Source organism: Nansenia antarctica (assembly GCF_963989245.1).
Source record: "Nansenia antarctica genome assembly, chromosome: 9".
Lineage (NCBI taxonomy): Eukaryota > Metazoa > Chordata > Actinopteri > Argentiniformes > Microstomatidae > Nansenia > Nansenia antarctica.
Genome location: NC_137679.1, coordinates 32,498,412 through 32,513,318, shown reverse-complemented (window position 1 = coordinate 32,513,318; position 14,907 = coordinate 32,498,412). Strand labels below are relative to the sequence as shown.

Here is a 14,907-nt window from a genome sequence, read left to right as displayed (position 1 = left end):
AATCCTAGTTGGCTCAGTCTTGGGTTTGATGCCCACTAGCGTAACATATACCACACTGGTGGAGGCTGGTGGAGGTAGAAATTGGGAGGACGGGGCTCATTGTAATGCATGGAATGGAATGAGGAATGGTCTCAAACTCGTGTGTAATGCTATCAAACACATTGTAACGCATGAGACGGAATAAGGAACGTGCATTTACAATTAGCCCCTAGGCTAATGAAGTGGTGTGCTAGGCTAGTGAAGTGGTGTGCTAGGCTAGTGAAGTGGTGTGCTAGGCTAGTGAAGTGGTGTGCTAGGCTAGTGAAGTGGAGGAACACGTGATTACCAGGATCTCCATCTTGCAGAGGCAGGCCAGCTCCCTCATGTCTCTGAACGGCTGCAGCTGGTACTGATAATAGTGCGTTGCGACGGTGACCAGGTCCTGATAAGCCTGGTCCTCTTGGTCGTAGATGTGCAGCAACCGGACCAGTCTGTCAGCCCCGTCGTGGCTCAGCATGATCTGGACAGAACACATGATTAATAATAATCATCATCATCATCATCATCATCATAATCATCATAATCATATTTGTAATAATAATAATAATAATAATACTAAATAGCCATTTAGCTGACACTTTTATCCAAAGAGACTTACATTGCATACATTTTGCATAGGCTACATTTTTCAGTATAGTCCCAGCAGGAATTGAGCCTATAGCGTTGTTAGTGCCATGCTCTACCAACTGGACCACAGAGGAACACATGCGGTCACCACTGACATGGTTGGTATCGATGTCAGGAGAAACCATGGTTTAAAGGACACAAAGATAGCCCACTGCACATAGGTCTACACAGGAATTCAGTTGCTATGCCACTTTCATTTGATCATTTAAAAATGCAACATTAACCTCATCACTTTATTACCTTTAACATATGATATTAATGAGCGTACCAGCTCAGTGAATTTGCGGTTAGTGTGTCCGCCCTGAGATTGGGAGGTTGTGAGTTCAATCCCCAGCCGAGTTATACCAAAAACTATAAAAATACCTGATACCTGATGCCTCCCTGCTTGGCACTCAGCATTAAGGGTTGGATTGGGGGTAAGACTGCGACATACCAGCAGCGTCATGTCCAAGGGGTGTACTTGTACATCAAGCCGCCTCACGCCATGGACACAGAAGATAGGCTCCTTCCCTATTGGCCATTAGGCTCAAGAACCATCGGTTCTCAAGGCTACTTACTTATTAATGACATACAGGCTACCTCATGATTTATCATCAAAGACATTTCCACATTACAAACCAAATGTGATTCGAGACACTGCATTTTTTAAGTTATTCTTTCTGAGTGGGGCAGTCCCACTCATATTTTCATTTTTATTGTGATAGAGACAGTAGAGATTTTGACAGGAAGGATGGGTGAGAGAGAGAGAGAGAAGGGATGACATGCAGGATATGTCCGCGGCCGGAATCGAACTGGGAACCCTGCGGTTACATGGTCGACGCTTAACCCACTACGCCACCTAAGCGCCCCGACACTGAGAAGTCTAACTGCACTGCCACTTTATGATATTTTATGATCTGTTAATCCAATTTGAAGATGGGGCAGGAAGTCATAAATCGTGATCAGTTTAATGGTTGTTCATTAACTGGGGTAGTTCAGCTCTTACTGTAAGTGATGAGTCACTGTGTGTAGGCTCTTCAGCCCCGTAATACACCAGAGGAGGCTGGTGGAGGTAGAAGTCAGAGGACTGTCTCATTGTAATGCATGGAATGTGTGTTTGGTAGCATTCCTCATTCCATTTCATGCATTACAATGCCTGCCCTGTAATACACCTTGGTTAGCCAAGGGTGAGTGTCCCAACAGCTTCACAGCACTACAGGTCAGCTCCCCTCCAAGATGTAAGATTACGGTATGAAGTTTCCAGGAAAAAACCTTAGTTAGTATTGATAAACTGTGTTTGAGAGTTGAAGGCCTATTATGCCACTTTGGGATGTTGGATACATGTATAGAGGATGAGTCAGTTGTTCATTCCACTTGCTCTATCAACAGATCAAGTGTGTGTGTGTGTGTGTGTGTGTGTGTGTGTGTGTGTGTGTGTGTGTGTGTGTGTGTGTGTGTGTGTGTGTGTGTGTGTGTGTGTACCACAGCTCAGGGACGGTAAGGGAACAGTGTGCAACAGCAGTGTGGGTCACTGAGTTTGCAGCAGCCTCTCTTGTGCTTGCTCTCTCTCTCTCTCTCTCTCTCTCAGACACACACACACACACACACACACGTATCTCTTTATCTCTCCCTCTCTCTCACTTCTTCACCCCCTCCATCCCTCTCTCTCCCTCCTTTACCCCCACCCCCCCAATATGTGTCCCTCTCCTTCTCTCTCTCTCTCTCTCTCTCTCTCTCTCTCTCTCTCTCTCTCTCTCTCTCTCTCTCTCTCTCTCTCTCTCTCTCTCTCGCCCACTGATACTGGCCTTTGAGGGCTAGCAAGGATGGGTGGGGATTGGGAGCCCACTCCTCTCTCTCTCTCTCTCTCTCTCTAATCCACTGCTCCCAGCACAACACACCCACAGGATTACAGCACCATGATAACCGGGGTGGGAGCTGTTCTGTGTCTTTTTAACATTTAGGTAGGCTACTGCTTTGTATTGTCATGTTTTATAATCTGGGCATTTTTCTGTGGCTCAATGAAGTTCATTCATTGGTGTATGATTATATAGACTAGATATGATATCATTCTCATAAACTGTCATCGTTAGAAACATGAGGATGAGATTGTTGTGTATTTGTTGAACAAAGAGTGGATTGTATCATGGACGATGAGGATAAACAGTACTACTGAAGTAAGTGCCTCGAAGTGAACAGAGCAGGGTGACACACACACTGCCAGGCAACATGTCGCTCACCTTTCGCAAGTGGTCCTTCGCTCTCTCCACCTCATCCTGCATCGTTTTGCTCTTGAACTCGAGCATGTTCTCAAAGTACTCCTCCACATCTCGTTCATCCTGGGAGAATAACGAGTCGAGCACTATCTTTCGCCCGCAGATATCAATCGCTGTGCTGAGATACTTCTCCAGTTTGCGGCACGGGGTGTCCAGATCTCTCTCGTCTTCTGGATTTGACGTCCGATTATTATTCAGAAATATTAAGTCCCAGATATTATTACCCTCATCGAAGTTGGACAAGTCCGGAAAATAGGGAGCCAGGACATCGCCGACACTTGTGAACTGACGATGGACATTTTTTAAATCGTTCACGGAGAACAGTCCAGCCCAGCTCGTCTCCGTGTCCCCCGCGGCCAGCTCGTCTCTGCGCTTCTGTCGCTGCAGGGTCCTGTTGTGACAAGTGACAGCGAACTTGGACTCGATGACATTCCATTGTACGATAAATCCGAGCCTAAATGCCTCGTTTTCTTCAAATAGGTTGCTTTTGATCGCCACCCAACCCTCTAAGCTGTCCAGACGCTCATAGTCTATGCTGTTCATGTTTACGACTCATTTAAAACTTGGGTTTCGATGTTGTGTTTACACCGTCCGCCATTTGTGTGACGTAGTCTTCCCGTTACCTTCAACGTTGACCTCTCGAAGTCACGTGGTCGGGGAATTCCAGTCGATGACGTATGACTGCTCGTTCCCTTTAAATGAGGATTGTAAACGCTGTGCATCTGTCATCCACCTGTGTTATTGTGGAGGCAATTTACCACGAGACGAAGGGGGTGGTGGAGACATTTACCACTGGTACAGGGTTGTTGTGGCACGAATGTCTCCACAACCCCCGCCCTCGAATGGTAAATTGTTTTTCTACAAAAGCTACCACATAATATAAAAAATACACAGTTGTAACATTAAATTCATTTATTTATTTATTCAACGACTCGTTTCAGAATACACATATCCTTCCGCCACAGAATATAGTCCCATAAACAAGATCAACGTTCTAATCAGATTGATTGGGAGGCGCATTGATACTGGAAATGCGGTTGGAGCTGAACTGAAGGGAGTTGGGGGTATTTACCACTGTTGCTAGCCAATCAGAATCCAGTATCCAAACATGCTGTTGGAGAAGTGGAAATAATAACCATAATGTAACACTCAAGGTAAAACTGTAACATAACAATAATAACATCGCAAGCTCACGAATCAGACACAACGTAACTCTGCTGTAGCGACTTGGTGCAGAGTCAGACCCATTTAAAACATCCAGTTTGACACTTGAGCTGCCTGCATGTTGAGGCTCCCTTCTATATTTATCTCCGGCTTCGCTTGTGTCGTTCACCAAAACGACGCGGCTGATATGGTCCAGTAGGCCTACTGGAAGAAATACTGAATAATACACCGTCCAGGTAATCTTAATCCTTCTTAATCTTTGTTTTAGAAGAGTAAAATGAGCAGTGTGCACACCTAGCTGTTTCGTTAGTACTTATAATTCCAACATAATGAACTGAAACTACCTAATGTAGCATGTACATGTAGCAGTATGTAGCAATTGAGGGGAAAAATAGCATGCAGTGATTAGAAACAGGGCGAGTGCACTTCAGACCTCTGGTCCAGACCTCTTGACAAGAGGCAATACACACACAAACAGCAGGGAGCCGATTGGCACACATTATAAGACATGGACTCAATCTTAATCCTGCCTTTGTCCTCCTACAGTAACTCCAGCTGTCCATTATGGAGTATGACGTCAGAGGAGGGAGGCTGGACATCATCACTGAGTCTGAGGAGGTCCTGAGTGGAGATGAGGAGCCTGGGGGGAACGTCAACAACACTTTGCCCACCAAGGAACCCTTGGTTGTGGGGTCAGGAGGAAAAGAGAAGGGTCCAGCTGCTGGGTCCACTTTCCAGCGTTTTTCAGTAGACACCAACGAGTCCCTGAGGTTCGAGGCGTACGTGCCCTCTGATGAGGAGGACCCGTCATCCCCTGTGTCCGACGATGTGTTTGACTTTGTGCCAGAGGTAGGGATAGTCCTGTCGGAATCATCTACACTGAACAGAAAATGAAGGCACCTCAGAGTCAGAACACCTTTGACAATGATTGAAATACTCTTAACGTATTTAGTCTTACAGAATCATACATGCTCTCCAGGATAATAAGCTAAAATACATCATTCCTTTTGATTGCTCAAAGGTACCTTTGAAAATAATACCATATACAGTAGAATAGCATGACCTTGATATACAGTATACTATGCCGTGTTGCATTATTGTCTCCATTTTCTTTCAGAATGTCATAAACAAGACCAGGAGCCAGCTGGAGGAGAAGGTTTCTGAGATGGAGAATTTTGCAGGTCATCTGGAGGAGATATTCCTCACTGTGGAGGTAAACATACATTCAGAATAACTAGAAGACAATGCACTCTGCACACTGTTCATGAAGTCTCTTTTTAAATATACCATAAACAGTCATAAAGGGTGAATGAGTGCTCGGTACCATAGCGTCACATTCATGGTAAACATTTGAACTTTAACATGTTTTATTTTCAACCCCTACCCCCCTTTTCCCTGGAGGTTTTTCTGCCTCTTGCCAGGCCAGCATTGTAGGTCGTCATTGCAAATAAGAAGTTGTTCTTTGTTCTTTTCCTGGTTAAATAATGGTTAAATAAGACAAACTAAATAAATAAAATAATGTAATAATAATAATAATAATAATAATAAAAATGTGTTTAGGAGAATTTCGGTCGTCAGGAGCAACACCTGGAGGCTCACTATAACGACGTCCTGCAGACGTTGTCTCAGCGCTACGACGAGAGGGCAGCGAAGCTGGAGGAGGAGAAGAAGGGCAAACTGGAGTCTCTGTACACCCAGCTGCTGGGCTGCGGCAGCACCCTGGACGCCTCCAAGGAGCTCATCGAGGCTGCTCAGGGACTGCACCGCAGCCAGGACAAGCGTCTGTTCCTACAGGTGTGTATCTGTCATGTGGGTGTCCTACAGTCAGCACTCAAGTTGAGGGGGGATGAGGGGGGATGGCATCCCCCCTGAAATAAAAACTGTAAAAATCATCCCCCTTCTAAAACTGCCATCCCCTCTTTCCATCTGTGACCACTGTCATTTTGTGGTATTACTGCAGTAGTTTAGTTTAGTTTAGTTTTGCACATATTGAGTCAAATACTGTGGGAGAGGGGGCACGCACACATGCAATAACATTTTTACCAAGTCACTGACACTGAAGTCACTGACGCTGTGAGGATGCTAAAATTGGGTTTCAAAATTCCTGTACGTTTGGGAAACTTTCAGATCATTTTTCCAAAAGTTTACAACCCTAGTTGGAGCTACTGTACACACATCAGGAGTGGCCGGTGGACGCAGACATCAGGTGAAGGACTGGTTCATTGTAATACATGGAATGCATAACAATGAGCCCGTTCTCCGATTTCCACCTCCACCAGCCTCCCCTTATACACGTGGAACTGTATCTGTGCAATGACATACAAACTGTCTGTAACCAAATAAAATGATCTGAGAATCACCATTTATTAAATAGAAATGGACTGCAAATATATAGCGCCTTATTCCAAAGCACATTACAATGGCCTCTCATTCACACACCAATGGAGGCAAGCTACCATGCAAGGCGCCGGCCCACTCATTGGGAGCAATTTGTGGTTCAATGTCTTGCCCAATGACACCTCGACACATGGCCAGCCGGGGATTGAACCGCAAACCTTGCAACCATTAGACGCCAGCTCCACCTCCTGAGCCACAGCTGCCCCAATATCGCTTGTAATTGTTTTTTTTATTATTATTCTGAACTCTGTGAAATCGAGTCTGCAGTCTGCTCCACATTCAAAGTACATTTTACTGTTGTAATGTGCAGGGTTTGTTGTTCCCTTAACATCAAGGAACACTGTGGAAATTGAGTATGTTCTGAAATCTTTTTTTGACAGGCAGTTATGCCCGCCCTGGAGAGGTAAAGAGAGCGTAACAGAACCTGTCTGGCATGGCGTGGTGCTGCTGTGACTGACTGTTGTTGTGCTCCTAATGAATAATGACAGCCTGAACTCACGCATGTTATATTTGGATGCATCTTTGATGAGTCATTATTCTAAAATGAAAAGATATTAATGAATCTGCTCTGTGATTAATGGCTGGTTTTGAATAGCATGACACAAGCTAGCTGTAATGTGCTTTTAAAAAATGTGTTTTTAGGGCATTTCTGCTTCATTGGGATAGAGACAGTAGAGATTGACAGGAAGGATGGGTGAGAGAGGGGGGATGACATGCAGGATATGTCGATGGTCAGGATCGAACCAGGGACCTTGTGATGATATGGCATGCACCTTCGTGTGCTACACCACTTATGCGCACCTGCTCTATTGTACTTTTTAATTTGTGATGTACTGTTGTGTATCCCAATAACCCAACTCGCGTGTCTCTCCAAACAGAATCAAGGAGTTTGCTAAAGAAAAGGTTGACCTCACGCTGTCTACCTCTCTAGAGTTTGACACGCCCCTCGCAGACATGTCGGACGTCAAAACCATGATGGATTCCATCAACATCGTACCAGGTCTGATTTCGTTATTACTCCAACATTCGAAATAAATAATTCCTGACTTCATACATAAATATAAAAAACGGGTCGGGGTGGTGGTTATGCTTCCATAAATAGTGTTTGCTTAGAGACAAATTACTTCAATGTTGAGCGATTTTCTTTCTTGCGTGTTTGAAATGGATCAGTTGTTTTCACTGGAGTTTGACCAAGCCCATTCTGACTCTGTTGCTGTAGCTAACTAAAGTAAAAAGAGACACTCATTTTGACAGCTGTCTGTGATTCATTGTCAAAAATGAATCATCCCTGTGCTTTTGTTTGTTCAGAACCACTCATTACAAGGCCACATAGTCAAAAGTCTATGTTCCATGAACATACTGTATTTGCTGCAGCAATATGCACTTAAGATTCTTTGGTGTCTCTTCCTGCCCATTGTATCTCAAACCTGCCCAACCCTGCCAATCAGGAGTATAATCTGCGTCATGATCATAAAAATCAATGTCTCATAAAGGAAATAGAGAAATGCTATTTTGTCACTATTGTCCATAAACTAAAACCTCTTAAATTTGTACTGTAGAGCATACAGTACAGTAACTCATAAACTTAATTAATCACAACTTGAAACTCTCAGAACTTGTTATGAGATATGCTTGTGATTAAGGATGTGACTGTGATTGTGGATGTCACTGTGATTAGGGATGTGATTGTGATATGGGTGTTATTGTGATTGTGATATGGTGGTGGCCTTATCCCCTAGGCCCTAGGGGATAGTGAGTTGGACTGGTGATCAGAAGGTCATGAGTTAAAATCTCACCTGGGAAAACCACCACTAGTGTACCCTTGAGTATTTCCAGGGAGACTGTCCCTGTAATCTGTAATTGTAAATCGCTTTAGATAAAAGTGTCTGCTAAACGGTAAACATGTAAAATGGATGTTCTTATGGATGTGAGACTGTGATTATGGATGTGATGTCATAATGATGGTTGTGATGTGATCGCAGCCCCGTCGGCCCCCGTCGTGAACGCCCAGATACCCAACTCTGCGTCCCGTACGTCCCTGCGTGTGTGTTGGAGCCTGTTCTCCGACGACACGGTCGAGTACTACGAGCTGTACTACAGACCCGTGCCAGAGGACACCCCCGCAGAGAGTGCCTCCGGAGCCCAGGGTAACCGCTGGGATGACCGCATTCATATTTCACACACAGAATATTTCACACATTCTATAATAATAATAATAATAATAATACACTAGACTTATATAGCGCTTTGACACTCAAAGACGCTTTACAAACTGAAAAGATTGAGTAGTAATAATAAAAAGACACAAAAAGGTTAAGGTAGTGCTGGGGACACATGGGGAGGGGGAGAGGGTTAACTGGTGAAGGCGAGCTTGAAGAGGTGGTTTTGAGGGCCTGTTTAAATGTTGGGAGGGTATTGGCCTGTCTGATGTGGTTGGGGAATTCTGGGGTATTAAGACTCAGGACTCAAAGCTGCCCGAAGCGAAGCGAGCCGAACAGCACCTGTCGAAATGCACCCAAGGGTGTCCGTTTATGATGTTAGTCTCACCCTTTTGGGGTTTGTTAGTATGTATTGAATTGTGCTAACCAGGTTGGATTTAGCGGTCCTCTGTGGCTCAGTTGGTAGAGCATGATGCTAACAATTCTTAGGTTGTGGGTTCGATACCTACTGGGATTATATATACAGAAAAATGTATGCACTCAACGCAATGTAGCGTCAGCTAAATGGATATATAATGCTATGAGTGTGAACCAAGCTGGTTGTGTCGTATGTCTGACATGTCAGCTGTGGTTGCTGTCTCTTCCCCAGCAACTATGGTGAAGGTTAAGGAGACCCATTGCACCGTGGGGGACCTGTTGCCCAACGCCCAGTATGAGTTCTGGGTGACGGCTACTAACACGACAGGCATCGGCCCGGCCAGCGAGAAGGCTGTCTACGTGACAGGTAATACGCCACTCAACCCAGCCAGGGTACTGGCTACATATGGCAGGTAACACTCAGAAACGCCATTTTAGGGTTTGACTTGACTCCAGGCAATACAACTGTGACAGTTTTCATGAATGTGCCATGGTCCGAGCTTGGCTGTCCATCCTCTGAGTCTGCATAGAGTTCCCATGTTATCTTTCCAGGCATTTCAATATGGCCAGAGTGGCTTATTAAGGGCAGAGGGAAGGGAGAACATTCTAGAATGACACCGAGGTCCTGTTCTCTTCCCCCCCCCCCCCCGCAGTCCCCTCTCCCCCGGTGATCAGACAGAGGGAGTGCACCAGCTGCTCTGAGGCTGCTCTGATTCGCTGGGAGTCAGGAAACACCAACCCGGTGGACTCCTACACTGTGGAGCTGAGTGAGACGGGCGTGGATGGAGGACAGAGAGGAGTCACTGAGTAAGACACAAACACACACTCTCACACATGCTGCCAGACACACACACAAGCACCCACACACGCATGCACACACATGCTGGCAGGGATACACGCACGATGGCAGGTACACACATATACCCATACACATACACACACACACACACATGCTGGCAGGCATACACGCACGCTGGCAGGTACACACACACACACACACACACACACACATATTGCGGCGAGACTCTAGGGGCCCTATTATGCACTTCATAAGTCTTAAGCAATAAGACGAGGCGGTAGATCTAAACTTAAGACGTGGAGGCGTGGTCAAGGCCACTTTGCTATTATGCGTGCGGTAGTGGACGCCTAAAACCTGGCGCTAAGCAAAGAAATTCGTCATGGGTGTGTTTTGGGCGTCTTCTCAATCAACCCAATCAGCGTGCCAGGTGCCATTCCCTTTAAGAACCGGCTGCATTGAGTCTTTAGCGCTATGCTATTATGGAAGTCCTAAGAAGGAGGTCAGCGCGCTTCTCTGCAGAAGAAAGTAACAAGCTCGAGGTCAAGCATGAGGTCATTGCTGACCAAACGACATATGTCAGTTACTGCCTGACGGGTGAAGCGCAGCTCATACAAGCATTGCTGCTCTGTAAACAGAATAAAAGAATATATATATATAGGCTATATTATACATATTTTAATAATAGGCTATAATGTAATTGTAATTGCAATATATTATAGCATTATTAACAGTTGGATCACCAATTGAAAGCGCTAAAATGCTTAGATCACGAATCCAGGATGTCCGAGGTAACAAAGTCGTTGCCGGTATATGCGCTCGGCGCGCCGTCTTCGTCTATCATAATTCCTTCCTAGGATATATTCCATTGTTCTCTCTCTCTGGTTTAACATTTGCCAGTGGTGGCATTTATACTGTGACCGTAATTGACGTCTTGCCGTGGAGCCACGTGCGTGTTCATGTGTGCCCACATGCATGCGCAAACCGCGGAGGCGCGCTCGTGTTTCAAAACGTGCATGAAGTCTAAACTTAAGAACTTTTCAAACCACTTCTTAGCGCTAGGAGCAAAGTCAGATCGCATAATAGCAGGGGCGCCTAGTGCACTTCATTAACATATGAACACTCCCACAATGAGTAATATATGCACGGGAGTTTTACGTCTTATGTGTGGGCGCCTATCGACACCTGCATAATAGCAGTAGCGCGTATGAAGCGCATAATAAGGGTGGCGGTAGGTCTTAACCTGGCGGTGCGTCTTAATTAAGACTTAAGACGGCAAGTTAAGAAGTGCATAATAGGGCCCTAGGTGTGTGATGTGAGAAACTTTATCCTGGCGCAGGAACATTGTACCCTTTCCCCCTAATGCGACCATTCGGTTGTTAAGTCGTGACGTGTTTCCGGGTCCAACGTTGGCTGAGGTGCTCTCTTCGAAATGCCGCAGTGCTGTGTCCCTTGTTGTATGAATAGATCCGAGTCTAAAAACGATTGAACTGTCATTATACCGCTTTAGTACACTGGTACTCTGGTGCGGGGAATTTTTTATTTATTATTATTTATTTTTATTCAGGTTGCTAAATGTCACGCGTAACGTCAGACTTAACAACCGAATAGCGAGGTGTCCCTCATGTCCCGTATGAAAGAACCCAGAGAACCTGAATCCCATGATATTCATATCCCTGCCAAGTGTCATCCATTAACAAGCCTTTTGTACCAACTCCAGACCACACCACAAACAAACCTCTGTTTGCACTTCTGGGGGATCGCATAGCCGCTGACTCAGACAGCTTCTAATATCCTAGAATAGCTCTTCTTAGCTTTGGCCCCTCCAGCGGTGTTAGTCTTATCTAGAATACTGTTCCCAAATTAAATGTTTCGTTGAGTTGACTGAATTGAGGAGGAATTTAAGCCATGTCTTCCAGGTCCGTGGTGGCCATCCCCACCTGTGAGAGTCTGATCCAGCTGCAGCCTGGGAGGCGCTACCTGATCTCTGTCAGAGCTGTGAATATCGGAGGTCCCAGTGAGAGGAGTAAAGCGTTTACGGTCTCCACAACTGGTGAGAGGTGACGCCACGCGGAACACCACCATGGCTTATTCAACGAGAGGATGTTTACACGAGGAGCGACCTGGCCTCACCTGTCTGTGTGTGCTTCGTGTGTGTGTGTGTGTGTGTGTGTGTGTGTGTGTGTGTTTGTAGGTACGTTCTTCCATCTGCTGGAGGACACGGCCCACCCCTGCCTGTCCATCTCTGAGGACGGCTTCACCATGTTCTATGGAGACGAGGAGCTGTCACTCAGCGCCATGACCTTTAACGACAACACCTTCGCCAGGTAAGGCATGCCGACTTCAGGCGTTCAACCCTGCCGAACAAGATGCTGAACTGCACGTTGGATAATAAACCTGGGATTGTAGTGTCCAGCGGTCTAGCACTGCAGTCTACAGTGCACACACATCCGGCACATGCCCTGCTGACATACCCTCTACTTTCCTGTTTATCTCTATCCAATAAAACTTAAAAATATGACAATGGTATCGCTCCACTTTTATAAAAAATAAAAAAAATTCTACAACCGCATGTTTGGATACTGGATTCTGATTGGCTAGCAACAGTGGTAAATATCCCCACTCCCTTCAGTTCAGACCGCATTTCCAGTATCAATGCGCCTCCCAATCAATCTGATTAAGAACACCTGTGCTGACCTACAATGCAATGGTTGATCTTGTTTATGGGACTATATTCTGTGGCGGAAGGATATATGTATTCTGAAACGATTAATGATTGTAAATAAATGAATTTAATGTTACAACTGTGTATTTTTTATATTATGTGGTAGCTTTTGTAGAAAAGCTATTTACTATTCGAGTGCGGGGGTTGTGGACTCATTTACCACTGTACAGGGTTTTCCGGGACTCAGCTTCGCCTCGTGCCACAACCCTTTACCAGTGGTAAATGTCTCCACAACCCCCTTCCTCTAATGGTAAATAGCTTACATCCTGTGATTGTTGTGTTGTGTAGATGTGTGGCTGTCCTAGGGGACCTGATCCCAGTGCGAGGCAGACATTACTGGGAGGTGGAGGTGGAGGAGGGGACGGAGTTCAGGATCGGCGTGGCCTACGAGGACACGCAGAGGAACTCGTACCTGGGAGGTAACACCACGTCCTGGTGTATGAGACACGTCCTTACACCGTCCAGGTAAAAACCAAGCTGCCCATGGGGTGTGTAGATGTGTTTCCTAGCGTTGATTGCGGTTGTTGCAGTGTCTTGTCCACTGTGTTAACTCCTGTCTGTGGATTGTTAGAAGCTATAGGGACTGTGTGTCATCTAAATATCTGACAGATAGGGGGTTGAGAAACAGTGTTCTATGGGTCTTGTGTTGGTATTCTCTAAGAAAAATGTATGCTTACCCACTCAGGGACTCCCACACACTATATGAAAACTAGGCCAGAGCAGGATATTCTTTGTCATTAAAAAAAGAAATTATTCCCTGCCTAAGCAAAAAATATTTTGTGTATTGTGCATTCAAGCCTTATTTGAAGCAGTATTCTATTGTCTCCTGTGAAAAAAATCCCATAGAATACAATGACGAATGTCATTACCTTATAGCAGTTGCCATAGCAACTCCACTTTTGGCACAAATCAGGACAGTTGGATTGCCACTCATCATTCACCAAGGGATCTCACAACAGTTTGCTGTGTGAACACGCTTTAATGTTCAGTGTGACACACTGTCTCCCCACTGTGTGTGCGCCTACGCAGAGCCTGACATAACTAGAATCCACCATAGGCAGTCCTGTTCCTGGCACAGCATTGGGCATCAATATGAATTGTCAAATCAATATTAGAGCATAGTGCTGACAACACCAGAGCAGGACTGGATTGGAGTCCTGCATAGACAACTTATATTAAAGGTCCCATATTATGAAAAACTCACCTTTTCAGTGCTTGTGTACATACGAACACACAAACTGAAATAAAACAACTCAGTTTCTTGTGAGCTGCCTATTTCAGAAAACAATGCTAGAGTCAACAAGTTAAATCCCTAACATGAGTCGTTCTTGAGTATCCTACTCTGGCACTCATCCAATTCAATGGAAAACACAAGGAGTCTTGTATCCTTTACTATTTGTTGCGTTACTAAACATTATCCTCCCGTATGCAAAGCTATTTTGTTTGATCAATGTCATCTGTCTAAATGCAAATGAGCAGCAGCTCATTTATATTTAAACCTAGACAACAGAAACAGACCGTCGAGAATAGGACTGAAACACAGGGGTATAGAGGCATGCTAGAATGCTTAATCTGAGTGGTATTTTCAGCAAAAAAACTTCAGACATGTTTTGGGTTCCCCAGACCTACATTAACTTGTTGAAAAAGAGTATAATACTGTGTATTAACTGCAAGTAGCGTTTTAAGTGTCTGCTAAATGATATCCCTCTGTACTTTCCCCATAAGGCACAAGTACGAGTTCTTACACAGTGGTTGGAGTCCAGACATCAGGATCACAGTGAACCCTGTGAGGATAGGCGTGGCGCTGGACTACGAGAGGGGGACTCTGTCCTTCTTCAACGTGGAGCTGGAGCAGCACCTCCATACCTTCCACTGCCACTTCCAACACTACGTCCTCCCCTGCTTCGCTCTGGACAACCCTGGAGAGCTCACTGTCCACAATAGCATAGAGGCTCCAGCGTACGTCTCCCTGGTCTGAAGTCACGGCGCCGACTATTGCATTTGTTTGCTGAACACTCAATCTCAAAACAAGGCTTAGATGGAACCTGCAGGGAATTATGTTTTCTTATCGTTGTCTAGTTATACAAATCAATACTACTGTTTCTAATAATCTTCTGGGCCCAGTTGATCAAAAAAGTTTAATCTGGATCAGAATGATCCTGATTCTTTTATCTGATCCAGGATCAGATCTAATTTTGATTTTGAGTTGAACATGGGAAAGATTAAACGTTCTGAACAACTGGGCCCTGGGATGCTTGCCCTGACCGGCCCCACCCATAATTGACTAGTTGGCCCATTACAAGTAGCCTAGCTTAATTTTCTATTTTTATT

The 14,907-nt window shown here is 45.1% G+C and overlaps 2 protein-coding genes across 2 annotated transcripts in view; one reads left to right on the top strand and one right to left on the bottom strand.

Moving 5' to 3' along the window:
* whamm (WASP homolog associated with actin, golgi membranes and microtubules) overlaps positions 1-3,461 on the bottom strand; it is a gene marked incomplete at its 5' end in the record, with an annotated part of 14,141 nt that extends 10,680 nt beyond the window's left edge. Inside the window, 2 exons of the mRNA XM_080539965.1 lie at positions 326-499; positions 2,883-3,461. Coding sequence (XP_080396091.1) covers positions 326-499; positions 2,883-3,461 — 753 coding nt within the window. The remainder of the gene's footprint in view (positions 1-325; positions 500-2,882) is intronic.
* A 1,185-nt stretch (positions 3,462-4,646) lies between these two features.
* Positions 4,647-14,554, top strand: fsd2 (fibronectin type III and SPRY domain containing 2; the record flags this gene model as incomplete). The annotated part of the gene is made up of 12 exons (XM_080539700.1): positions 4,647-4,931; positions 5,200-5,295; positions 5,643-5,876; positions 6,860-6,882; positions 7,358-7,479; positions 8,462-8,626; positions 9,288-9,422; positions 9,709-9,862; positions 11,771-11,904; positions 12,046-12,178; positions 12,865-13,041; positions 14,302-14,554. 12 exons carry the CDS (start codon positions 4,647-4,649, stop codon positions 14,552-14,554), a joined length of 1,911 nt encoding a protein of 636 aa, XP_080395826.1.
* Positions 14,555-14,907: the final 353 nt, after the last annotated feature.